Raw genomic sequence first — 27,624 nt, 5'->3', positions numbered from 1 at the left:
ATCTATCTATATCTATCTATCTATCTATCTATCTATCTATCTATCTATCTATCTATCTATCATCTATCTATCATCTATCTATCTATCATCTATCTATCTATCTATCTATCTATCTATCTATCTATCTATCTATCATCTATCTATCTATCTATCTATCTATCTATCTATCTATCTATCATCTATCTATCTATCATCTATCTATCTATCTATCTATCTATCTATCTATCTATCTATCTATCATCTATCTATCTATCATCTATCATCTATCTATATTTATTACATTTCTATCTCACTTTTCCTCCAAGGAGGAATGACACTACAGTACTCCTCCCCATTTCATCCTCCGAAAACCCTGTGAGGTCAATTAGTCTGATGATGCCTCGCCCAAGATCAACCAGTTAGCTTAATGGCTGAGTAGGAATTTGAATCCTGGTCTCCCAACGTCCTAGTCCAAAACTCTAACCACTACACTGCACTGTGTTCAAACAATAAGCTTACAGGTGTTCACACTTATTCTGTAGTGACTCCATGGTGTAAATCTCATCCTCTAGATCCACCTTTCCAAGCCTTCCTTCTGTTCACCATTCTGTGCTACTTTTGAATATCACTACTAACATTTCTATATTCAATCTTGGTGATCTGATTATGCAAACAAATGTTATTACAGATCTCAGGCCCTCCATTATAAACAATATACCAGTAGTCCTATAAGCCACTGTCCCTGCTGTGGGACAAGCCCCAGGTGGTATAAACACAACTTTAAACTACATATGCAGCTATTTATTTTGTTACTTGCATGTAGCCAACATGTAAGGCAGGCATAGGCAAACTTGGCCCTCCAGGTGTTTTGGAACTACAACTCCCATCATCCCTAGCTAACAGGACCAGTGGTCAGGGGTGATGGGAGTTGTAGTCCCCAAACATCTGGAGGGCCGAGTTTCCCTATGTAAGGCATAGCCAAGATACACACACAGTCACACATTTGTGGAAAAACACTGGTGTACATGCAGCACACGCATTAGCCAAGTAAAGCATAAAATATGCAAGCAAATGGCATTTATTACTGTACGGCATTTTTGAAGGTGGAACAATCCCTGGCAGAAAACATTCTTTCTACAGGTTTGATCTGTAAACTATCTTTTTGACACCAGTGGTGATATCCTAGTTTTTTTCCTATATAAGAAAGTCAGCAGAGCGGTGATTTTGACTTCCCAGTTGCTGGACTTCAGAGAATACAGAATACAAATTGGAGGTGCTTCCAAAAGACCGCAGATGAAACCACTGGAGGCACTGGCTTTGGATATGTGAGTTATATCTGAAATTAACCCAATTCCTGTAAACATTCACATTTCTGTGATACTCTCTCAAATGATTTAGCTACCTAATTTCCATATAGACACATGAATAGGAGGGGAGATTTGAGGCTGACAGGCGCTGTGTGCTACAGATGTTGCCCAAGATATATGTGTATCTAAGAAATGTAATATAGGAGATTCCAAAGATCATTGTATTTCCCTCTTTCTCTTCTAGAAAATGGATCCATTTGGCTACTCAGGGGAATTAAAGTAGCCACCCATGCTGCCAGAGAAATATAATTAGTTTGGCTAGGAATGCTTCCATTTATTGATTGTTGTCATTTTGCATCTACACTGAAGGGGCAATAGCAAAAACATATTTACAATCAGCAAAACCCTGCTCTGCTGACAGGCTATTTTCTCCATTTATGCTGCAAAATGTATTAATCCTAGAAGAGTGATATTTCCTTTCAGCTTTGCATAGCAGTGTGTACAACTAAAAATGCTAACTGCCAGCACATAATTTTCGGCCTGCTTGTCTTATGCGAGATGTGTGTTTTTTGTTTGCAGCACAGCTGCTCATGTTTCTGAACATGAGCAATAGTGTTGTAAATATCTTATCCACCGAGGTCTAGATATTTGAATCACTGCACACAGGGCAACGTGCAGAACCTGTGTTCATATTCATTTGGCTTTCTGAGTATTCAAATTTATTTACATCAGGAGGCGGCCTGAGAAAATACATGGATGCATTTTTATTTGAACTATCATATTTATATCCTTTCTTATCTACACACATACTCATCTTTTCCCATCCCTGAGTTCACGTCAGGAAAAAAGGCGAAGTACTGATAAATAAATATAACAATAGTCTTGAGTGGAATCCCATTGTGCTCATGGAAGGGTTTTTGGATCCAGCTGATGCTTCCACTAATGGCTCAATTTTGCCTAGTTATTTATTTATTTGTCTAGTACATTTATATGTTGCCTTTCCTCCAAGGAGCTGAAGATGGTGTAGATAGTTCTTCCCCCTCCTCTCACAACACTGTGAGGTAGAGGTTAAGCTGAGGGGCAGTGATTGGTCCAAGGGCACCCAGTGAGCTTCATGACCAAGTGGGGATTAGAACCTATTAGTCTATACTCTGCTATACTGCACTGGTTCTCTAAGCCAATTCCTCCATTCGCTGGCAACCACCTTCATGCCACTATATACCCTGTTCTGGAACACTTCCCACCCTTACCCCTAATGTACCAGAGCCAATTAGCAGGAAGTGGTGTGGTCTGCTCTGGATGGGGGTCAGAATTAGCAAACATTCCCTCCAATATTCTTCCATGAACAGAAGCATCCTTTGGGTCAAAGGTCCTTCCATGAATGCAAGGGCACCAATTAAATTCTGCCACATTCATGCGCTCATGCACTGTTCACACACAGTATACATACAAACATGCAACTAGCCTAACCTTCCTGCCATCTTTTAAGGAAATGGGGCTGTAGATGCATGCAGGAGTCTCAGATGCAATCTGAGCACCAGGAGAGCTGCTGCCAATCGGTGTAAACAATAATGAGCTACATGCACAGACGGTCTGACTCAATGCATGGCAGTGTCATACGGTCTGCATACACCACATGCACATTCCATTCACACACCCAAACAAACCATTCATTCTTCCCATTCAGTGGCATAGCGTGGGTTGTCAGCACCCGGGGCAAGGCAGGTAATTTGCACCCCCTAACCCGTGGATTTGTGCCCCCTAACCCCCAGATGTTGCGCCTGGTGCGGCCGGCCCCCCCCTGCACCCCCACACTACGCCACTGTTCCCATTCACAAGTCTCAACTGCATACAATATTCATTTACTACTCTAATAAACACTACCATTTCCACAATTTATCTCAGAAAATAAGGTGCAGCCTAAGAGTTGTTTCAATGTCCCACTTCTTCCATCTTCGTAAGCCACACTGAGTATGCCATCCTCAGCCCCCACTCCACAAATCATGGAGCCAACACTGCTGAGCTACCAATTACTTTTGTCCCTCCATGTCCTGTGTATTGCTGATCCTATTTTGTTTCCCTGAGCATGGCTTATTTAATTTAAATTGCTCTTCCCATTGCTATTTCGAGCACTGCACTGTAAAAACGGAAAAATCAAAGAAGCACACTGAAGAGGGGAGGGCGACGTAAAAGTCTAAACCAAAAATTCAACTTATTTGGTTGCCATGGCAGGCATGCAAAAATGTGTTCATTGTGCTTAAATCCAATTATCTTCTCTATTACAAAAACAAGTTGTTTGACACTGCAGAGCTGCCATGGCTGCTTCCTCTGCACCAGGACATCAAAATAAGTGCACTCTCTATTGAATAGAGACACTTTCTATTTGTGGAGGCTGCATGCATTGTTATGAGCCCTGTCACAAGTGTAATGGGCAAATGAGCCTGTTGTTTTGATTATTTTGTCAACTAACTAAAATAGGTTTGTAAATATATGTGATAAATAGGCATGCAAGTATGCAAAATAGAAAGTTAATTCTAATTTATCAAAAATGGAGAAAATGCACAGCAGGGTGACAGAAATATCTGTTATGTGCCATTAATGGATGAAGTGGACCCTTTGCAAAGCACATAGGTTTAGAATGGTTGATAGACTAGGGCACCTTTTTAACTGGCATTAGCTGCCTAAACATTGCTACTACCTTGCATAATGAAATAAGTAGCAAATGCTGCCTGTCATAGAGAGATAATCTTTTTTTTCTTAAGCATTCATCTAACGGTAAAAGAAGATTTAATAGTAAAATAATATGGTATTAGTAAGCTTCATAATAAAACCATTCAATAGCCTTCAGATGTGTTAAGATCAAATACACCTTTACAAGACAGGTTGAATTTCTAGATAGCTTCCAGTGCACCTTCTCAGATTAAAATTCCACTGAAAGTGACACAGAGTAAGCCTTCAGGAAGCTATTATACAAGGATCAAAGCTCACGCCAAGATTATTTTGAGGTTTAAAATTAAACTGAGCATCAAATAGCACTTGAGGATCTACATTAATATTACTGATTATCTTGAATAATCAGGAGATAAATAGTGAATTTCAAAGACCACATGTGCAGCAACAAATGTGACCATAATTCAAATGAATGTCTTCTCATCTTGCTACCTAAACTGAAACATGCATAATTACAAGATTCAGGGGTACGAAAATATTAACTGACATAGAAATAGGACATGCAACTGATGATGCCTAGTGTCCTATTCTAGCTTCCATGCCTACATTCCAAGTTGGATGGGGAATTGAAAACAGGTGTTGCACACATGATTTCTGAGCCCATTAGCAGGAGTTGCATGAAAATAAGTTGTGGGGAGTAAGAAGAACAGTTTCAGTTCGCCTTCCTCATCTCTGCTGCAGCTGTTTAAGAACTCACACACAGCTCAAGTAGCTTCTCTTAATTCACTCTCGATTAGGGTCCAAATATATTCAACCAAAACAAAGACCTTCCAAGACAGACCCAGAAGGCTGCTGTTGTCAAACTGGCACATCCCAGATGCTATTTCAAAAACTATGAGATGCAGGTTGAAATTAATTAAGCAGTGGCGAAACTGAGGCAGGGAAGTCATATCCCACACTGAAAAGACAAAACTTGTACAACAGTCACACTTTAAAAGAACATTCCCAACACACACAAAACATATGAATGCCAGGGGCCTCCTCCTCTCTTATAATATTCTGCACAATAATAATTGACTACTAACACCTGAAGTGAGCAAGCCTGCCAAACCAACCCAGCAGCAGAGATTGCAAATGTCTTTATGATGATAAAAAATAGACCTTGCCAGAAAGTCTTTAAGTACAAAAATCAATAAGAGACAAGAAAACAAGAAAGTATAGTATTTTTCATTACATAGATCACAGATGGCTAACTTGCATCCCAGGAACCATTTCTGGGTCCCTGAAAAGAGTGTTGTGGAACTCTCAAATTTGTCATTAAAAGAATTGTTTGATCTGGGGGGGGGGGGAGTCCTCCATTGTGTCTCCATGATGTCATAAGGCTTTTCTGTGGTCATTCAAGGACAGTCCAAGTTTTAGAAACATGCTTCTTACTGACTGTTTCTGTAGGTTCCCTCTTATGATGTCAAAGGTTTTGGGTTTTTTGAAGCTCCTAATCCCTGCTCTCAAATTTGTTCTTGACGCTGACCTGCTTTGAATTAAGGAGCAACGGAACAAGGGAGAGGCCATTTCATCTCATTGCCCACTCTGTTCCTGTTTGCCCTGCCAGCCAGGGTGCTGATGCTAAGTTGGAGTTGATTCCTGAGTAAAAGGTAAAGGGACCCCTGACCATTAGGTCCAGTCGTGACCGACTCTGGGGTTGTGGTGCTCATCTCGCTTTATTGGCCGAGGGAGCCGGCGTACAGCTTCCGGGTCATGTGGCCAGCATGACTAAGCCCCTTCTGGCGAACCAGAGCAGTGCACAGAAACGCCGTTTACCTTCCCGCTGGAGCGGTACCTATTTATCTACTTGCACTTTGTGCTTTCGAACTGCCAGGTTGGCAGGAGCAGGGACCGAGCAACGGGAGCTCACCCCGTCGTAGGGATTCGAACTGCCGACCTTATGATTGGCAAGTCCTAGGCTCTGTGGTTTAACCCACAGCGCCACCTGCGTCCCTTGATTCCTGAGTAGGAGAATGTAAACAGCTGCAGCTCACTAACTTGTCTCCCCAGTACCGACTAGAGAAGAACACTGCTGAAGTGGGGTGAGCTGCCTCCACTAGGTCAACGCCCCTAGGGTTTGCAACCCCAGTGAAAAGACACCAAAGGCAATGGTCTCTCTTTAGCTTTTCCCTTTGCAGTCACTACAAGGGTGAGGGCAGTGAGGAGAAAGGGAGTGATGCATTATTGACTGATAAACAGAATTGTGGTTTTGCTGCCCAGGGCAAGAGTCTGGGTTGTACATTTATTGTAGTTATAAAGTTGCTTAATACCACTCAATGTGAGATACTAAACCAATATAGAGTATACCTGGGTGGGAGACAGGGAGTGAGTAGTTATGCTGTTGTTTATATGGAAGTAGGTGAATGAGCTGGTTGTAAATTATGTTTAACTCTGTTTGCCTGGTGACAACCTTTGCCTGGTGGTTGGTTTGGGATTAACTGTGTTATGGGTATGATTGCTGGGAGTGGATGAGAATGAGGTTTGCAAGTGGAAGAATGTGCTAAGGATGTGCTTGGGAAATGTTACTGCCAAGGGAAGCGTGGGTGCAGTTTCATCTTTAGTGATTTTTTGTTTAGCTACTTGCAATGCTTTAACATGTGTGAATTTTACTGCAATTTTGTGCCAAATTTTTACTTGTAACATACTCAGGTGTTTAAAAGGATATTGTTTTGCAGCTCACTGTGTTGCTTTGAATGCGGGCTTTTATATTTGTTGTTGATTTTCATTTCCAAAGTTCTGTTCTGATATTTTGTACAGTTGTATTTGTGATGTGTTAAGATAGCTTCCAGTCTCTGAAAGTTCTACGTTATTTTTTGTCTGGAAAAAATCTAATACTGTGTGTGTGTGTGTGATATTTAATAATGAATAATAAAATGATTGGCAACAGTGCTAAATAGCAGGTGGGAAAGCCTTTCGGAAGACAGTCTCCAGAACTGTAGCTTATTTGTGGTGTACAGGAAATCCAATACAATACAACTAAAATGAGTTAACTATAAAATCAGAATTCAATTAAAAAGCCTGCTGGAATACAAAAAAAGTTTTTGGCAACTTCCAGAATGTACCCAGGGAGGGGACCTGTGTGACTTCAACTGGAAAGGAGTTCCACAAAATTTGGCCCACAATACTGAGCACATGGCTTATGGTAGATAACAGCTGTGAATCCAAGTCATTGGGGACCAGTGACTCCTCCCATGATCTCAATGACCAAGCAGAGATACAAGGGATCAGGTGGTGCTTGACGTATCCTGGACCCAAGCTGTAAAGGACCTTGTAAATTAATGCCACAACTTCACCTTCCGATGAGTAGGAAGGACTTCCTGTCCCACCCTCCACAAAAAGCAGTCAATGGGGGCATGACACAGGTTTATAAACCACAATGCCATGCACCCAACATCCAAATGTTTTGCCTCCTCGTGGCCAGCTGTAAATGGCAATCCCAAGCCACAGCACTGCACGGCTAAAGGGAGCAGTATTGTATGTGGGAAGCACCACTATCGTTGTACAAGACTCGAGAGCAAGAGCAGACGTCTACTTCAAGGGAACATGCTGACTTTCTCTTAACTCAGGAAGAACTTGGGAATTCTGAAGGCTTTTTATATTATAGCCCTTGCATTATTCCCAGGATTGTATTGAGAAAATGCATTCCCTAAGCGGAATGACCTTGTGCAAGGCCATTGCTTCCCCAGGAAACAAAACAAGAGAATAACTAACACTTAACTGGCATGGGTGCAAAGCCTTTAACAGCAATCTGAAGGAGAACTGTGATGCTAGCTCCCAGATGATAATCGACAAACTGCACACCACAAGTACTCCAATTCTACTGATCACAAAATTTAGCTCGTGTTCTGCCAGGCAGTGAAGAACCATCATTTTGAATGTGGCACAACATTAGCTACTGCTGGGAATATGGCTTAAAATGCTTTTGTTTTGTCACTTTCCCTCCATACTAATTTTCCAGTATCAGCATCCTCCACAGCTTCAGAGTGATGTTTCCTCTTCATTTAAGACAAACTCTTTCCTGGCTAAGCTCTGCCCCTATCTGTCAAACAAGCAGTAACTGCAAATCAGAATTTAATGATACAGGGCACCTCATCATCATCGCCACCGACACTACCATGATGTCAGGATGAAGTGAACGACTCATCAGTGATGCTAATTAGACCAGTGCTTTCTCTGTCCTGGAACATATATGAATTTAGGGAAGCCTGGCAATGTGGAGCAGATGTGTAATCTTCTGGGAATGTTTCTTGTACACTGAAATAGGCATGAGACAACAAGGCATTGAACAAATATCTGTAAAATGATGGTGATGATATCTAGTAAGATTCCAGTGTAAATGCCTTGACTGTGCTGATCACAGAATGTTCATGAACCATATCTTTCTTCTTATTATTATTTTGTTATCTTATGTTCAAGAGGCGTTTAAAAATATATTTCAGGGGAATCCTTTTAGGTACCAGTTTGTGAATGAGAGATTCCACAATGCTCTATCTTTAGCCAATTCTTAGCTTGAGATTGCAAGAGACCTTTTAGCAGATTAACAAGAGAGCATTCCATTTCTTTGTAACTGAACTTCTCCCTCTTTACATTCTCCCATTACATTACATAAACCATGCACATTAGCCCTCTAAACAAGATGAAGAAAACAGGTCCAAAATGTCAAAATGCTAACATTTAACAATTGCCTCAGAAGAATCATGTGGAGTTTTTGTTCCTTGTTCCCTTAAATTCTTTTATAGGGCAATAGTTGCATTTTTATTATTATTATGGTCCTGTACTCACCTCTTATTGTAGTTCGTTCTCAAAACAGATGCAATTACACTGTATGGGGTTTACTACTTGATGGGTAAGCTTCAAGCTTACTGCAGAGCAGTTTGAACTCCACTGAGCTTGACAGACTAATTTACTCTTAAATTAAACATCTCCAGGGTTATTTATTAAGACTCGCTATGCAACATGCTGCAAGCTTTGCTCTTTCTCCCCACCCCCACCCCTCCACCCCACAATCTACACAACTCATGAAGCAATCGCAGGACTACACTTAGTGGAATGTTGTACAATGTACGCTTCTGTCTCAATTATAGTAATATGGAGATTTCTGAAGATAAAGAAATGTGACGGGAGAACAACGCAAACCAGAGATGCCTTAGGGATGGGAGGTTAAATTATGAAAGATAATAAATTATGAAAGATGATTTTCCACTTCAGTAAAAATGTGTGAGAGTTCTTAAAGAGCAACAGAGATAATTTTTTTATAAGATAGGGAGTGATTGATGTCAGCAAAATGTTTCAGGTATTATTATTCAGCGAGCTTTCTATAATCGCCAGCAAAGCTCATGTTTATTATTGATTTAATGAAATGTCTAAAGAGCCTGCCCTTCTCATTTACACAGCTGTGGGGGATGGGGTTCTTCCAAAGAATTCACCTTGCGTTACATGTAAAACACACATGTAAAATACGCTTGATCTCTGAATTCAGATATGGTCCCTAGATGTTGTTGGACTACAGCTCCCATCATTCCCAGCCAGCTTGGCTAATAGTCAGGTGTGATGGGAGATGTAGTCCAATATCACTTAGGGACCCAACATTGAAGAACATTGTTCTATTCCAAGGTCTGACATAATGGTTATACTACACTTGATCTTAGCCAAAAGGCCGAGAAGCGATCTGACATAATGGTTATAGGCAACCTTCAGTTTCTAACATAGTACGCCACTGAAAAAGAGGTACTAAGAAGCTGCAAGACAGAGATACTGCTTTAATGCTGCATACATCATGGGCTTCATGGAACCACCTGGTTGGCCACTGTGCAAAATAAGATGCTGGATGAGATGGTCCTTTGGTCTGAGCCAGCACAGCGCTTCTTATATACTAACCGTTTTAGTGGGGGGGGGCACAACTAGCCTCTCAAATGTGCCTTCCAGTGCCTGCCATTTCTCAATCTCTCTGTCTCAAGGAGGTGAGGTAGAAGGGGTGCCAGGAGGGTAGGACATGAAACCAAGGCACACTCTAGAATCCTTTCACACCACTGCAGATTATTCCTCTGTTGTGCACACTCATTTAGTGCAGGGCCAATGGATGCATTGGAAGCAGGGCCACAACTGTCTCATGAACTTCCTTTTTTACCTGGCTGGTGCTGCTCCTCTGTGAGGTTGAAGTGTGCTCAATAACCCTCTGCAACAGCACAACAATGCAGGGCCAGCCCTGTCTTTAGGCAGAGTGGGGGCTTATACACACTTACCTTTCCATCGCTCTTTCCAGGCCCAGTCTGTGCTTTAAATCTCTGCGTCCAAGCACATTTTCCTTTCTCTTCTTTTCTTTTTTGCTCCGGAGATTTCCCCACAAAAATCCACTCTTTAAAGCTCAATCTGAGCAAGTAGCAATCTGCAGAAAACCTGAATTGATGTTTGCTCCAACGAAGCACTAAACATCTGGTGCGAGAGTGTTCCACAGGGTGGACGTGACTACTAAGAAGGCCCTCTGGCTGGTTCCCTGTAACCTCACTTCTCACAGTGAAGACTCCATTGCCAGTTCAGACAGTTTCCTGTATTTGGAATGGTGAGGAGGCACCATCTTGGTCATCACCTCAGGGAGCAAAATGCATTGGGAGCAGCCCTTCAGAAATGACACTCCTAGTTTGTGCACCTGCCCCCTCTTGACTGTCTTCATGCAGGGCAGCAGTAATAGCAAAGCATGAAAGTTAGGTACTACTTTCAACTCAGGTGGCTACCCACAAACAAATCAATGATGTGAAAGTTGCCAGGATACAGTCCAATTTCACACCCTCCCAGATGCCTCTCACTCCACTGGATTTGGGCAATGGAGATAGCAAGTGATGCTGCTTTTATTGGCAAGCATTGTGGAAGGGTAAGGAAGTGAAGAGTGGACATGGCCCTCTTCTACCTGCCATCCTTTTAAAGTGGCCTGCAGCGAAACTAGGTCCCAACTGGGGCTATATGCTAAAGGAATGAGGGAAGCAGAAGCCCTTGCAAGTGAACAGATGTCTAGGGCTCAGAGAACACAAGATTTGAAGCACAAAAGGCCACAGACTAGGGTGTAGAGCAATCTAGACTTCTGTAGGATAGCCATTCAGCTCCTTTGGCATGAAATGCTTGCTTGCATCTTTCACCTCTGTAATGTTGAGAGCGATGCATTTCTTTTAAGGGCAGAAAGGGTAAAATAGTCATTATATTAATTCCATGCAAGAAAGCCAGTACAGTGAACAACAGAAGTGTGGCTCAGGGGATAACGATAGCTGCCCTAACCTATTTTATTTTTATTTTATTTTCATGTGTTCCATCTATTTGGAAAACGTATTAACTATCCCAGGCTTTCAAAGCTAAAGCAGGAATCAAATTTACATAAATAAATAACATTAATAATTCAGATGACACTGGAAGCTTAAAATGGCAGCACAAACTCCAGCTACCTTCCATCTCTGTAAAAGGGAGCAAGAAAATTTGTAACTAGGCCGCTTACACTTCTTTCCATGGACAGCTTTTTTACACAGCGCATAATCTCCTAGCAGAAAAGGGTCTGTGTGTTTATTAAGGGGCAAGTGCTTCCATACCCACCAACATTTCTCTGATGAAAATAGGAACATCCTAAGGAAAAGTGGGACATTCTGGGATCAAATCAGAAACCAGGACGGCTTCTCAAAATCAGGGACATCCCTGGAAAATAGGGAAATTGGAGGGTCTGTGCTTCCAGATGACATAAATCTAATCTATACAAACTCTACGTTTTATATAGAAACAGCTTTGACATTTTCTTAAAACCTACTTTCAAGAGCATTGTAACAGAAGAGTGAGTGGAGGAATGTTTGACAGCAGGGGAGTGTGTTGGGATGTTGGGTGGAGTTAGCATGAATGACAAGTGGAGAGACTCCATGAAGAACAATATTTAAGAGCACAAGAGGAGCTCTGCTGGATGAGGCCAAAGGCCCATCTAGCTCAGGCACATCAAAATTCCACTGCCCTCTTTCCTAATCTTGATGCAATCTTATCTTGATCTCTTAACTTTCTGATAATCCAGTCCAGTTTGATTGCATATCACTTCTTCCGGAAGCACACTTCATCACCCTGTGTATGTTGGCTCTGAAGTTAGTGCAGTATGACTTATTCCCAAATAAATGGGAAGGCTGAAAAGCCTATATACCAGCCACCACCAACCTGGTGCTCTTCACATATTTTGGACTAGAACTCCCATAATTCCTTCCCGTGATGGCTGGGGATAATGGAAGCCATAGGCCAAAACATCTGGAGAGCACTAGATTGGGAAAGACTGCTCTACATGCATAACTGAAAGTAAATCTCACTGAATTCAATGGAACTTACTTCTAAGTGGACATCGGTTGGTTTGCACTGCAAGTTAAGTGCAATATATCTAGCATTTCATTTGTAATTATGGGGGGAAATGTTAATTGTTGTTCCAAATAATGTGCTGCATCATAAATAAAACTGTAGACAGATCCTGGACACAAGCTAAAAATCATGGAGATATAGGGAAGGATTGAAAGTGAAACAAAATCAAGGAGAGTTAACTGTAAAGAAAAGCGGAAGCACCTGTGACTTCAACCACCATTAAAAAACCCCAAATGATGAAGATGTCCTAATAGCAGGAGCAGGATATTTCAGAGATAAGTAACAGCAAGACACAAAAAAGGTGCAGTGTAGAAATAACATATGAGATTTAGGGTTTGACAAGAAGTAAAGTACCACTAGAGCATAAAAACAAGAGGGAGTAGAGTATAAAGAGATAAGTGAAGTGAAAGATAAGGAGGAGACAGAACATGGAGACCTTTATAAGCTACCAAAATAAATTTGAACTGCATGCTATAGGATAATGGAAGCCAGCCAGTATGGAACAGAAAAAGGAGAAGAAATTCAAGGAAAATGAGAAATGAGAAAAACCAAACAAACTAGAGGTGACTTTAAAAGATAATCAAATGGTTGAAGATAATACACAGGAAAGTTAGATAAAAGAACATAAAAACATCCATGCTTCCTTTAAGGAAGTGGAAATAAATTTTCCTTTCCACTCTCTGAATCAAAAAGTTCTAAACACTTTTGCTCCCCTCTTTCAAGTCCCCCTGAATCACGAAGAAAGGGCTAGAAGTGGTATTTTCCTTTCTTCGTGTGCTCTCTGAAGAAGCATAATGCTATAGAAATCCTAGAAGAACCTACTGTGTCATCTGGCACATCAGACAATATGGAAGTGCTTTTGACATTCTCAGTCACTGCGAAAGTTGCACAAAGGGCAACCCGGGATGAATAATTCCTTAGAGCCAGTTCACATTGCTGGAAATATACACCACACAGTAAGAATGTAGGCTTATGTGCATTCATGCTACTGCATGTACAAAGTACAGTACACATTTTGGGACATGAGAAAATTACAGCAATTAGAGTGAACATATATGTACACAATATCCATATCCATTATACACACAAGAAGTAGCGGGAGGTGCCCATTAGGTGCCACAACCAATAGCATGCATCCTATTTCCTCTTCTTTTGTTCTTTTGAACCTCCAAACTTGTACCAATGGAAGTCATTATAACTTCAACTGGCTATATTTCTAAACTTCCAGTGAAATTATGAAACCATTCTGCTGACATAAGCGTTTTTTAACCTGGAGTGAAAATTACTGAATGGTTACAAAATACGGAAACATTGATTCACTGTGCTATAGTCGATCAATCACCACCTTGGTGTGCCGCTACATTTCACCTTCTTAAGTGCTACATATATCTTACGGAAGATGTATGATCACCAGACAAATACTAAGTGTTCCACAATTATTTATTAGGCATCTCTGAATTAGAGATGCTGCTGTTGATGAAAGATGCTAGAGTCTATATACCAATTCACAAATGCTGTCCCTTATACCAATAACTGGCATAGGTGGAGGAAGCTATGAGTACAGCAACCTCGCATGGCTCCTGGCTGCCTCTCACCATTGCAACAGCTTAATTTGTGACTCAAGAGTTCTCATATCACATCCTCATCATGCACTCTCTTAACCAATCCAGTGTTGTAGCTATGTGAGTAGAATTAAAAACAAAAATGAAAAAAAAATCTCTGTAAGTTAATAAACAGAGTCCTGTTGGATCAGACCAGTATACCCATCTTGTCCACTATCCTGCTTTCCAGAGCAGCTAACCAGATGCCTTTGGGGAGCCCACAAACCAGGACGGCCCTACCATTCTCAGTTCTGTCCCCATTTCTGCATCATGGTAATGGGTCAATGATAATTCTCCTCTCTGCTTTTCAAACAAAGAGGAGTTCAGGGGTGGAAACTGGAAGAAGAAATTTTCCTAATTATCTACTCCCCTGCTGGGCCTAATCCTGCCCCTTGGTCATACTGTGCAGCTTCAGTGAAGAACTAAGATGGAGAGAGAGGGCACTCCTAAGATGGAGAGAGAGGGCACAGTGACCTTGATCTCTCTCCCTATGCTCCATGCAGCCCCAGAGAACCATTAAATGTGGCATGTTATCATCCATATTGGATAGTGCAATGCATATGTATAAAATACAGTCTCCATCTCCTTCCTACCCCTCTCCATCCCCTTGCTAGTCATTGATCTTGACCTAGATATGAGAATATCACAAATCATGAGGTTATTTCCTGGATTCACTGAATGGACACAACATTTTACATCAAAGCTAGGTGAGCGGCTAACCTAGAGCATCCACAAGCTTTTATTCTGAGAGTATGACTGCTGTCATAAATTGTTGCTGACAGAGCAGGATGCTGCTGTACTACAACTCCCACATCCCTGACCACTAGCCATGTTGCCTGGAGTTGATGGGAGTTGGAGCTGAATAGCTGAATAGGTTTCCCACCACTGGCATATGGGAAAGATAATTCTAGAAATAGTAGTGCAATTTAAAACACAACTACTGTAAATATATACATAGAAGTGAAAGCTGCCAGAAATAAGGACACCGGGGGGGGGGGGGCGGGGGAGAGAAATGTAATTGTCATTTAGAGCAATTTTCATTTGTAGTGTAAGCCCTGTTCAGGTGCTGATGTTAGGGCTTAAGTGAACAAACGAGAAGGCATGAGCGTGCACAAATTTTCTAGCTCTGCCCCCGTCACCCTCTATGTATTCAAAGGCGGATATCTTCCCAGGAAAAACTCTCCTTTATTCATGGATGCTACTGTTTTTGAACCCTGGAAAATCACCTGACTGGAGTTGTTGTGTTATTGGGAATGATTGCCTTAAAATTTATGCTAGCTTGTGCTAGTATTTTCTATATATACAGTGTTAGAAGCACACTGGATTCCATCATCGGGGGAAGATTCTGCAGTGGGGATTTCATACTTTTTTATTTTACATAAAACTTTTCTTACAACTGTTGCTATAGCTACAGCTCCAAGAGACCATAGCAACAGCATTGTATCATTCACAGCTTTAATCAAAGTTAACCACGACATGTTTTCTCTGAAATTAATTTATACTAAATATGAATGGGAACATTTAATTATATTAATTATATTTTGTTATGATAAGGTTGTATTTGTTGAAAAGAAAGATGCTATGCTCCATATGATATGCCCCTTGGGCCTTCAGGAAGACAAACAGTTATTTTGCTTTTGGAAGCTATCAGAAGTTACTTTGCTATTTGCTTCTGTGCTCAGTAAAAATAGCTAAGGCTTCAGTCCTAAACACACTTTTACTAAGGAATAAGCACCATTAAGCATAGATATCTAGCTCTCTGCAAATCCTCATGCAAGAAGGGTTAACCAATTAAATACTCATGATTTAAAAAATATATGGCTATTGTCACTTTCTACTGGACAAGACAAAATATGGACTATTCTAAATTATATGAATCATTAGTTTTGCTGATAATACAATAAATTATTTACATTAAAGAGGCTTTAATGTGAATTCTTACCTCTTGGGTTCTCACATTCATATATCCATAGTGTGTCCTCAGAGGTTGCCGTTGTGTATAAAATGGCACCCACTTGGCACTTGTTTGTCCAAAGCAGCTGAATATCAGAGGAAAGCTGACTTCGTTTGTAAGGCGGGCAATGATCAGGAGCAGAAAGGCGGTTACAAAACCAAGCACAATAATAGCCTTGCGCTGCAAATGAGAGAGAATTTTTTTAAAAAAGATTTTTTCAACCTATGCGAGGGAGAAAATACCCAAACCTATGTTCAGTGTCGCTGTATATGATCTGATATTCACAGGGAGAAATTGCACATGTGGAGATCCCTGCTCATTTCAATAAAAGGAAGCTAGTCTGCACTGACAAAGAAATGCATGCACACATCACTTCCCTGTTCCACATATATGTATTTGTGTTAGGAAGCCATTCCATGTACACAGACATACTGGAGTTGGTCCAAGCATCATGTAGCGCTGGACAATATATCAATATATCACACAAAACTGGTTAGAAGTCCATATTGTGATATTGGTTTCATAATTTTTGGTCTGGCAATATATCACAAAGCATTATTTATGTGTGTGCATACGTGCGCACATGTGCGCAATGCAAAAATACCAATGTGGGAAAAACTGTGAAGCCAGCCAATGCCTCTACATAGTTCCATCCTTATTTCCCATATCATGATATATCAATATATTGTGATGTTTAGCTGGTGATCATCACAACGTTGAAAACCAGCTATCACCCCACTGTAGCATCATGAAAACACTGCAAGGGTTTCCTAAAGTGCTAAAGTGACAGATGTTTCTGAAAGTAAAGAGCTGCATAGTTATCAAAAATAAAGTAATTGGTTTGGGGGCAAAGTATGTTTAGAGGATAGTTTCTCTTGTTCATTATTTATTTATTTTAAAAAAAAAAACTTACCAAAAATAGACCTAGTTTTAATCCCCCCCCCCCTTTTTGTTAGTAGTGCACAGATGGAAATGTGACTTCTTGCAGGGTCTTCAAATTCACCTTGAGCAAGCAAAGCCTGTGTCATATATCTACAAGTGACTACAAACTGCAAAATCTGTCTCTTCCAAAACTACTAGCAACAACATCCCAACTGCTGAACAGATCAAAACAACAGAGCAAGGGTCTTTACTATTTAATGACTCAGGGTGATGAGCTAAAAAAAAAAAAGATACAAGTGATACCAAGAGGACAAGGAATGCAGGGTGCCAATATTGAGAGCTACAGGAATGTTGTTTGGATGGGGGTAGGGAGGATGGAGTAAAATTGAGTGGCAGAGTGAGAATGGAGTAGGAGAAGTGTAAATTAGATCTGTCAATTTTTCATGCCTGGGTCAACCTGCATCGCATCTCATATTGCAATGTTGCATTGCCTGCTATTTAACCATCGTACTGAAAGCAATTTCATGATTGCAAACAGCAGAAAAGGAGCTCCAATAAGGAAAACTAAAATAAACGAGTTTTTAAAAACACCAGTGTTCTTTAAAGTGCACATTATGTCTTAATGATGGCTTTTGAAGTTTGACCACCAGACACTGCATGCAATTATTGCTAGAACAATGTGTTCACTGAGCACAGTGCAATCCCTATACAGGTGTGAGGGTAGGTGTTGAAGAATGCACATGAAGAACTGGCGATGCTTAGCAAACTGGTACTTCTATGCCTAAACATTTCAAATTGGCTGGATCCAGAAAAGGTCAAATGGAGTTTATCTTACTAAATTTTAAAGCCCAAATTTAGAAAAAGCACCCAAGAAATGACACCGAAGAAGGACACACATCATTGTTCAATGAGACTCAGCGGAATATTAATATGCTGCTTGCTTCCTGAACACCTATTGCTCAAAGTTGGCATCTATGCATTAATGAAATATAAATGTTGCACTCATTTAATATAGGATACTTTATCAAGTGAGACCAATGCGTATTTATAATTTACTGTGCAAATGCTAGTCTTAAGCCTGTGTGCATAAACATCCACAAAACTAATCATCGGGAACATTGCAAAACCAATGTTTTGCAGCTAAATTTGTGTTTGCTAAAATGACAGAAAACCTGGTCCATTTTTGGTGAATGAAAACTGGGCATGCTTCACTTGAGATATCAGCTTTGCCATGCTCTGTTAAAATGAATGGAAGTTGAACAACAACTCCACTCGGACAAGAAAAGGGAAGACATTAAACACAATGGATGAATCAACCACTCATTTCAATGGAACTTTATATACAGGGAAAGCTCCCAGTGAATTGTGCCCATATTCTGTAAAAACTACCACTGCCTAGCAGGTACTATAAAATACCTTACAGATTTACAGCTTGAATACATGCAAATAATAATAATAATAATAGTTTTAATATGCTTTTATCCTTTAACACACACCACCATTCAACCTGTTAAAAGAAATTTATTGCACCCATAGTCGAACTATGGTTGAATTTGGGTTTTTTCTTTCTTTTATGACTACTTCTTCTGAATAACTGAAGCAGACATTAATTCAGAAGCTCTCTGTCTAATCTCTTCCATAGGGTAAAATTGGATGAACATAAAGTTGTTTAATATACACAATGCAATAACCTGTGGGCACATCTAGCATGCCTTGGCAATCCACACAGGATTCCCTATTTTTCTAGCAATCTTAAAAATCCAATCTCAATAATAAGATAACCCTGATTCTTGTCTCACTTAGTACTATGCAATCAGAATCATTCTGCCTGGCACGTATATCAAAATCAATAAAGAGAAGACATGATGAATCACTCTTTTTAGGATTAAATTTATGTGTGGTGAAGACAAAGAACAAGATAGTTTAAAATCTGTCCTGCAGTTCTACTGGTAGTATTTCTAAGGGAAACTGAGCATCATCCAGTCCGCTCCAGCTAAGATGCAGACTTCTGCATATGTTCACAATCTCAGTTAGGAACTGCATGTGTAAATAGTAGTACAGTAAAGGATAGTCTCCCTCTTTAAACCAGTACGCATGCTGGACATGTGTAGCAGAGTCCAAAAAAAAAAAAAAAGCATCAGAAAATCGGAAAACTGTGCTGATCAGTTGTTTGGGGGAAAATATAAGGGGCAATCCTAATTGCATCCACTGCCACAACAGGGCTGAACAGAGAGGCAGGGCCCCCGCCACGTCGTCTTGTCACACACAGTGGTCAAAGCAAAAAGTGAGGGGCAGGCAGATCACTGTGTTAGTCTTGATGTCTTGGGATCCAATGGACCCTGCACCAGCTTAGCTGCTACCCACTATCAGTATACAATATTTGGGGGGGGGGCGGTTCCACAGACAGCCACCAGTGGGGACAGTCTCACTAGCAAGCCTCCCATCTAAGGATGTTTGAGAACTTCAACAAAATTGGGGGGGGGGGGAGGAGAGAGGAAGAGCAGAAATTGCTGCAGTTCATCTGTAGTCTGGAATATGATCAGTATTTGTTCACATAGTTGTTGTTTTTAGGTCTGTGAACAATACCTAATGAATTGATTTATTATTATTATTTACATTATTGCGATGTTTCCTTTACATTGAAATGAATGTAAGTTACATAAGCTTTGTAAATAGTTATGTAAGTTACATATACAGTTGAGTAAGTTGTGTGATTTATGTTAATTAGCAAAAACTGAGCGGAAACAGCACTGATTGTGAAAAAAACAGGTCAGTATGGAAATTGCTGCCTTCGTGCTTCCTGACTTCCACTTGCACATTCAGTGACGCTGACAGCAGGCAGTGAGAGGTGGACAAATACTTTCACGCAATTCAAACCTACCGACCCCAGACTGGTGCAAAGGGGTGGGGGTGGGCTACTGCTCTGTTAGTCCCTTCCATCTGCTTTTTCTTCCCCAACCAGCTAATAAATATAATTGCCAATTTTTAAATTAGGGCTAAGCATGGACACGGGTTGATTAAGGCCAAAGATTTGTGATCACAACAGATGAGTTTCAATTTAACCACCTTCTTTCAATTTTCATTTTAATGCAGCACTTCACAGTGGATTTTTTTTTTAATTAGGTATGTATTTACCATGAGTTATTCATTAGTTTCATTTCTGTAATGGAAACTATGGTGTATTGAATTAATTATTGAATTATCTGTCTTTTAAGACTTGATGTATACTATAAATGACAATTCTATTTTTTCCGTGTTCTAATTTCTGGCAGGTTTAACTAATATATCTATATTACAGAATGTGCTGAGCCTAAAGTGGTGACAATTTAAAGGTCTCAGAGGAAACCCAGCATCTTCAAAGCAATCCCACAGACAGAGCAGATGTTGTTGCGTCGGTAAGAAATATCTATTGCATGTAGAAATTAATAGTCGCTTGCAGAGTCAATAATTTACCTGCAGCAAAATAGGATGTAGAGAAGTAAATTGCAACTGAATCACCTCTTTACTATGTGCCCAGACTGCTCCAAAAAAACCCTAACCATACTCTTAAATACAGGGCAGTTGATTCTGTCTGAATCCTCTGCCAAAGTATTTTGTGAACATGCTAAGTGGCCTTAGACAAGGCAGTATAATTTAGGGGTATGCAGCAACCACAAGATTTTCCTCATATCTGTAGCATTTGGAATCAGCCTCATCTGTTTCAGAGCCACTGTATGTTGTTCTAATTTGATTTGTTATTCAGGTCCAAAGTTACTTTGCTAAACCCGAAACTCTGCTTTGTCTCATTAAATGTAATGGGGATTCTAAGATCAGCTGTAGGATTTTTTATATAAATTAATGGAATTTGTAGGCAAAGGAGTCCCTCCAGAATGGGTTAGGACTGCCAAATTTTGGGTAGATTTATTCAGGGATCTTCAAGAAGGGAACCTTTACATACATACATACATACATACATACATACATACATACATACAATACTCGTTCGTATTTCTGCCAAAACTGGATGCAAATTACAGACGTGGTTGCTCTTTCTGAGGGGATGAAGCTTACCTAATTTCAGAAAATAAGCACAGCAACCCCCCATTTTATGATGGGAAATAGAAATAATGTTTTCAACCCCTTGGGGGGCACTCAGTTTGAATATGGGAGCCTGAGGAAAGTGCTTCTGGGTAAGAAGCCTGTCAAAGTTCAGATAAATTTGTCTAGGAACTATCGCGCCAGCTGATTTTTACCTCTGTTATAAAAAGTTGCCTTTTTTTGGTCCTCCAAATATTATCCATGAAGAAAAAGAAGAGGAGGGTCATGAGTTTTAATTGTTTGTTAAGGGAAAGAATGATTGGGAAAGAGGCAAGCCACCCCAGGCCACTCTCCCCTCTCTGTCGAAACTTGGAGAATGGAGACCCACATTAAGAATGGTTCTGTTTATTTAACTTTAAATCACAGTGACTGGAGTACACTAGGAGTAACCACATACACACACGCACACACTTACACACACACACATTATGAGCTGGTTTTTATTGGCCTATTTTATCTGCAATTTTCCTGAATATATGAGAATGACAAACCTAGAAGGACAATTCAAAGGTAAAGATTAATGCAAAAGGTTTGAGTCTCTTAGATGACATGATATGGTGTAATATTGTACTGGTTTCGCAATATCTATTTTTATGACTGTAATGAAGAACTCAATCACTTTTTAATACTCCTGCACATTATAGTACTTTTATTGTCAAAGTGGTGCAGGTTTTCAGGCTTCATTTGATTTTTACTCATGTGTAATATCCATTGAAAACAATAATGGCTGCACTTAGTAAATTTGTTTCATTTCAAGAACTACTGTATGTAAAACCTGTTTTATTTAATTTTGTCCTTTAGAGTCTTCTCACCCAAATGCTACCATCTATCACAAATATCGAAATGGCGGGGGAGAGTATGAAATAAAATGCCTTCCAAAAGAGGCCTTTTACATCAATATTACTAATTTTCAGTTTTAAAATAATCTTTAAAGGTCTGGACATTTATTTAGATTTATAGCTTGCCTATTCTGAAAGGGAGAAGGTAAAAAAAAGGAGCGGGAGAGCAAATTCAAGCCACCATTGCCTCAACTTTCAGTCTTCAGTGGTAGAGTTCCATTGCCTATATAGCCAAAATGATGCCACAAACATTCAAGGGAGCAATATCTGGAGCCTCAGCGGAACAGCATTACATTAAAATAAAAAACAAAGAGGCAGAACCCTAAAAGCAGCCCAATGAGGACTGAGGACGCTCAATAGTCACCATGTAATGCCTACTGAGCATTGTGGGGAAGGGGAGAAACGGAAAGGATTAGCTGGAACAGCATCACTCCACACTGCAACACTTCATCACAACTCCCACCTGTACTGAATACAGTGGTACCCCGGGTTACAGACGCTTCAGTTTACAGACGCATCAGGTTACAGACTCCGCTAGCCCAGAAATAGTACCTCGGGTTAAGAACTTTGCTTCAGGATTAGAACAGAAATTGTGCGGCAGAGGCGCAGGAGCAGCGGGAGATCCCATTAGCTAAAGTGGTACCTCAGGTTAAGAACAGTTTCAGGTTAAGAACTTAATTTGTTCTGGAGGTCCGTTCTTAACCTGAAACTGTTCTTAACCTGAGGTACCACTTTAGCTAATGGGGACTCCAGAACGAATTAAGTTCTTAACCCGAGGTACCACTGTATAATTCATCATATTTCAACATGGCATTCTCTCTCACCCTTGGCCAATGCAACACAAAGCCTATGGGTGAAGCGCAAACAGATACGCCTTACAACAATTGTGGAAGGTGCTCAAGGTTGGGCTTTGGCAAGGATGCCCCTTTCTGTTCCTGTTTAATCTGAACTGTAGCAAGAAGGGGCAGATATGATGCAGTATATATTTGTGTCTAGAGCTCTCAATGACTTTGATTGGAGCATCAGCATTGGGGGAGGGGGTGTTTCCCACCATGTCATTTCCCTACCTAATCTGTTTCTGAAGTCACCATTAACTCCCCTGAGGGAAACATACAGCCTCTCTTCACAGCCGCTTTAAAGGTTTGATTTTTAGGGGGAGGGGGGAGAAGTCAAGACATCTAGTCATCTAGGATATCTACCCCAGAGCAGCCTTCCTCAATTGCCCTCTAGATATTGGACTACAACTCTCATTTTGCCTTACCATTGGCCATGATTCCTGGGACTTATTGTAGTCATCCAAAACATCTGAAGGGAAACAGACTGGGGATGGCTGTGCCCTTCCTGGATCCAGAGATTGTATTGTATTGCAGCGGTAGCCAACATGGTGCCTTACAACTCCCATCAGCTCCACCTAGCATGGGCAATGGTCAGGCATGATGGGTATTGTATAACCAGAGGTTAACCACATCTGGAGGACGCCAAGTTAGCTGCCCCAATTGTAATGCAACACATGAAAGGAGAAGGTATGTTGGGGCAAATCATTTTGGATTGGTTGTTGTTTTTATATTAAAAAAACCCCACTAGCTCCTTGAACTATGCCAGAAAGCCAACACCTTTCCTTTGTATACATGTTGTTAAAGGCAGCTTAAAACAATGTAGCTCCTCTTCTCCACCCCCATTAGTCAATAGTATTATGCTCTGATTTTGAGAAACAACCTGAGGGCAATCTTGTCATTGTAGAACATGAGAATAAACTGTGCCCTGCCAATATTTCCCTTACCTGAAGACACTCTGTGGCTGAGAAAGCGACCTCCTGACTGAAACTGGCTTGTACTTTCTGGGAAAACTGCATCGGAAAAGCAGAACCATTGAGCAAGTGAGACTAAATTGCCTACTGCCAGCTGGGCAAGATTGCTTTCCTTTAAATATTCTGGATACACTCACTAGAAGGCACGTCTGATTTGACGCTAACAATAGAAACTGGCTTCCCACTTCATTTTCCATTTACAGGCCACTCAAGAACAAGGAGGACTTTCACAATCCTGCTGTTTGGCAAGATATTTGGAACTGCTCTCCATTCCCTTCCCCTCCTACCAAAAGCGGAACAAGAAAAAGGCGCAGTGCACATCCTTCCTTTGAAAAGCCAATACTTGTGTCAGCTAGTTACCAGTTTACAAAACTATCAGCCAGAAACCATGTATGGTTAAAAGTGGGTTCATTGCCCATACTCCTGAAATATATGCAATGTTTGATATGGATATATTGGCATATAAGTATATATAGTGGTATATATGTACATATGCCTTATCTGCATGACTTTTCCTTATAAGAGCAAGTCAGTGCCACTATTCCTGCACAACTTTTTTTTTTAAAGTGCATAGCAACCTTCATTAGCCATGTGGTGAAATAGTCACATTAACTTCTCTGAAATCTCGATGTTAGTTTTCCATCTGATCAGAAATCCTGGCCTCTTTCTTCCCTTACCCTAAAGGGATGGAAGGGCCACAAGAACTGAGCATACATATGAATACACCCTGCATTGCAACTGGTTACATAGATTCTATTTTTATGGATAATAATGTTGTCTGAGCAATGAACAAATAAAGTGGTATGCAGATGTACACAAGATGCTTGGTGGAGATTTGGACACACGATGCTTCATCACGTTGTGTTTGGTGTAGAAACAAGCCTTAATTCTTCCAAGCATTTAACCTCAGAAATAGAAGTGAGGCACTATTTGGGAGCGCTGAAATGAAAGAAAATCAGGTAATCGTTTTTCTTTCTTCCTTCTGACTTTCATATCCCACACAGCACCACTCTTGCTAGAGTTTCAAGTGTCCATCAGATTAGCTGCTCGCTCTCAGAGCCCAGGGAGAGAAAGAGGCCATTTTAGCAGCACCCTTGACTCGAAAAAAGAAATAAAACAAAAAGATTATTATGGCTTCAAAAAGAATTGGCAGAGCCATATTTCTCTGACAGACAACCAGATTTAGTAGACATCTGAGGATAAAAGCTGCCATATTTTGTGTGAAATATAGACACTCACTTTAATTCTCTTTCTCTTTCCCTTCATCTTACTTGCTTGTTTCTCTCTCTCTCTCTCTCTCTCTCTCTCTCTCTCTCTCTCTCTGTGTGTGTGTTTGTGTGTGTGTGTGTGTGTGGCGTGTGTGCAAAAGCAGGTGAGTGTGCATGCACACACACATCCAAGGACATTTCATCCCTCCAGATCTAGCTGTATTCCAGCTTCTGGTCCATCTGTTAAAGTCATAATTTGCAGCCTGTACAAAGTAGGAATATATAACAAAGCTGTAAGTGAAGCTGCTGTTCATGTAGGATTTGCATTTTTCACACTATGTCGCAGCCTAACATTAATAACTGTTTTAGGCAATAACTCGGTCCCTGCTCCTGCCAACCTAGCTGTTCGAAAGCATGTCAAAGTGCAAGTAGATAAATAGGGAAGGTTAACGGTGTTTCCATGCGCTGCTCTGGTTTGCCAGAAGCGGCTTAGTCATGCTCGCCACATGACCTGGAAGCTGTATGCCGGCTCCCTCGGCCAGTAAAGTGAGATGAGCCCCGCAACCCCAGAGTCATCCACGACTGGACCTAACGGTCAGGGGTCCCTTCACCTTTACCTAATTCTACAACTGCATAGTTTATTCTTTCTTAACCTGAATGCACAAAAGGAGATAAATTGCTTGCTAAAAGTGCTCAGGCTTTCAGAGCTCTTCTGTGGGCAGAGTCAAAAGACTAAATGTGCCCTTGAAGGCGGAACAAAAAACCCCTGGCCCACATAATGCCTCAGAAACCCCAAATCATATAGTATTGGCCCAAATATAAGCCACATGTTTAAAAATGAGGGGGGGGGGGAGAAATACCCCAAAATAAGCCACTCCATTCCTCACTGTTCCTGTCTGCATACTGGGGGCGGGGGACCACACTGCGTTGCTGGTGGCCTTTCCCCTTCCTTGCTCTCTCCCTTCCCGGCCTTGGGGGAAAGCCTGGGGGAATGTGTGTGGGGTCGCTTGCCGTGCTGCTGGCACTGCTTGCCCTATGCTCCTGGCTGCATACCTAAGGTCACGAATAAAAGCCGCACTTTAACTTATCATGGTCAGAATTTGGGGGAAACTGAGGCTTATATTCAGGCCAATACAGCATATCAGTGTGGACTGGGCTGGCCCAGTGATGAGGCAAAATGAGTTATCTCAGGTGGCAAGAAAAGGGGAGAAGTGAACTGCCACCACCCTGAACTCACTAGACCTCCAACTCCCTGCCTGGGCCTCACTCTGAGGAAAGACAGGCACTCTACAATGCATGCTAACTGTATACAAGAGCAGATTTGCGCATTACAAGATGTGAAAGGCAGGAAGTAAAGGAACTTTCATGCCATTCTTCTGTAGCTTTTTTACAAGTCTGTAGCTTTTTTACAAGATCTTCTGCATCTACCCTCTACCACAATTATCTCCCAATACGAAGAGCATGCCTGCATCTCACTGGATAAAGATATCCACATTTTGATTTAGGGCAACAAGCATAGGCATGGGAAGTGGAACATAGGAAGTTGTTTTATACCAAATCAGATTGCTGACCCACGTAACTCTGTATTGTTTACGCCAGTGTTTCCCAAACTTTGGGCTCTGGCTGTTTTTGGACTACAGCTCCTATCATCCTGTAGTGGTTCTAGGGGTTGCTCGTGCGTAAATCGGCACCACACCTGGCTGGGTTGCCTGAGTGAATCCTTTCTGTCCGGACCGCCACTCGCCCGTGGCTGTCTCAATCGCTGGCAGAATCCGTCAGTGGGCGTTTCTTGAACTTCTTCCAGCAAATAAGCTCTTTGACGCCTAGTCTCCGCCTACTCTCCCTGCGCGGAAGCCTTCTGCGCAGGGAGGGTGTGGGCAGCGGATGACCCGTGCTCTCCCCGCTGGTCACCGGCGAGGAGTCATGGAGCCACCTTGCCGATTCCTCCATCTGTCCCCCTTCTCCACTGGTGCTATGCTGATTTCCTTCCCCAGAAGATGGGCTGCTTCTCTCCCTCCCAGGACGCTCTCTGGAAATCCCTCTGGAGCCCTCCCTCTCCCTCTGGCTCCGATGGCAGTTCCCTGACACATCCCTAGCTAGGAGGACCGGTGGTCAGGAAAGAAAAGAAACAGCTGGAGATCCAAGTATGGGATACACTGCTCTACACTGGCACCAGTTTTCTAGGGTTTCAGACTGTTGTTTTCCCCAGCCCTTCCTCAAGATGACGCCAAGGACTGAACTTCGGATGGTCTGAATGAAAAATATGTTTTCTACCATTAAGTTATGACGCTTTCTCATTTGGGAGGTGTCCCAGAGGGCTTGAACGCAAGGCCTTATGGCTAGCAGGGATTCACACCTCCTGGCAGGCCCACTGGGGAAAAACAATGGCATGGCTTATCTGAAAGGAAATAGTAAACTCTTCCCCAATAGGTATGGAGGACGAGTGTGAAAGGCAGTGTTCAGTTCTCTTGCAGGAAACATCTTGATTAAGGCTTCTGAAATATTCTCATGTGCTTGTTTTCTCCAGCTGGCCTTATTTGTGCTTATATGGCAGGAGCTGCAGCTAGTTTTGCCAGCATGAAGTGCAGCTAAGTCTGGAATGTGTGGCAAGGGCCTGCATTCTCATTTGTTTTAATAGGTGATACATAAGCATATTTTCCCTCCATTACTATTTATTAGTTCATGTGTTCTTCAAATCATGACAACAGCCCAAAGGCCCAAAGGCAAGGTGCCGCCTTGTTGAGGAGGGTGCAAACATGATTTCATTACTTCTTATAATGATTTCCACTGAACAAGAGAAAAGACCACGTTTAATAGAGTTCTCCCAGAGAAACTCCTCCAGGTAGTGAAGGCTAATCTCTCACTGTTCTTGACAGAACAGTGGAAGTCTGGTA

General features: G+C 41.3%; 1 protein-coding gene across 7 annotated transcripts in view; it reads right to left on the bottom strand.

Moving 5' to 3' along the window:
* ST6GALNAC3 (ST6 N-acetylgalactosaminide alpha-2,6-sialyltransferase 3) overlaps window positions 1–27,624 on the bottom strand; it is a 267,781-nt gene that overhangs the window by 121,958 nt on the left and 118,199 nt on the right. For 6 of the 7 annotated variants that reach the window (XR_014565334.1, XR_014565335.1, XM_083743134.1 and 3 more), the window contains one exon: window positions 15,906–16,097. The exons of the other annotated variant lie outside the window; for it this stretch is intronic. Coding sequence is in view for 4 of the 6 variants with exons in the window: in XM_083743131.1 (XP_083599257.1) it covers window positions 15,906–16,097 (192 nt within the window). In the remaining 2 variants the exon portion in view is untranslated. The remainder of the gene's footprint in view (window positions 1–15,905; window positions 16,098–27,624) is intronic. 7 annotated transcript variants of the gene reach the window in all.

Source organism: Podarcis gaigeae (assembly GCF_964106915.1).
Source record: "Podarcis gaigeae genome assembly, chromosome: 6".
Taxonomy (NCBI): Eukaryota; Metazoa; Chordata; class Lepidosauria; order Squamata; family Lacertidae; genus Podarcis; species Podarcis gaigeae.
This window is presented reverse-complemented; position numbering and strand designations above follow the sequence as displayed.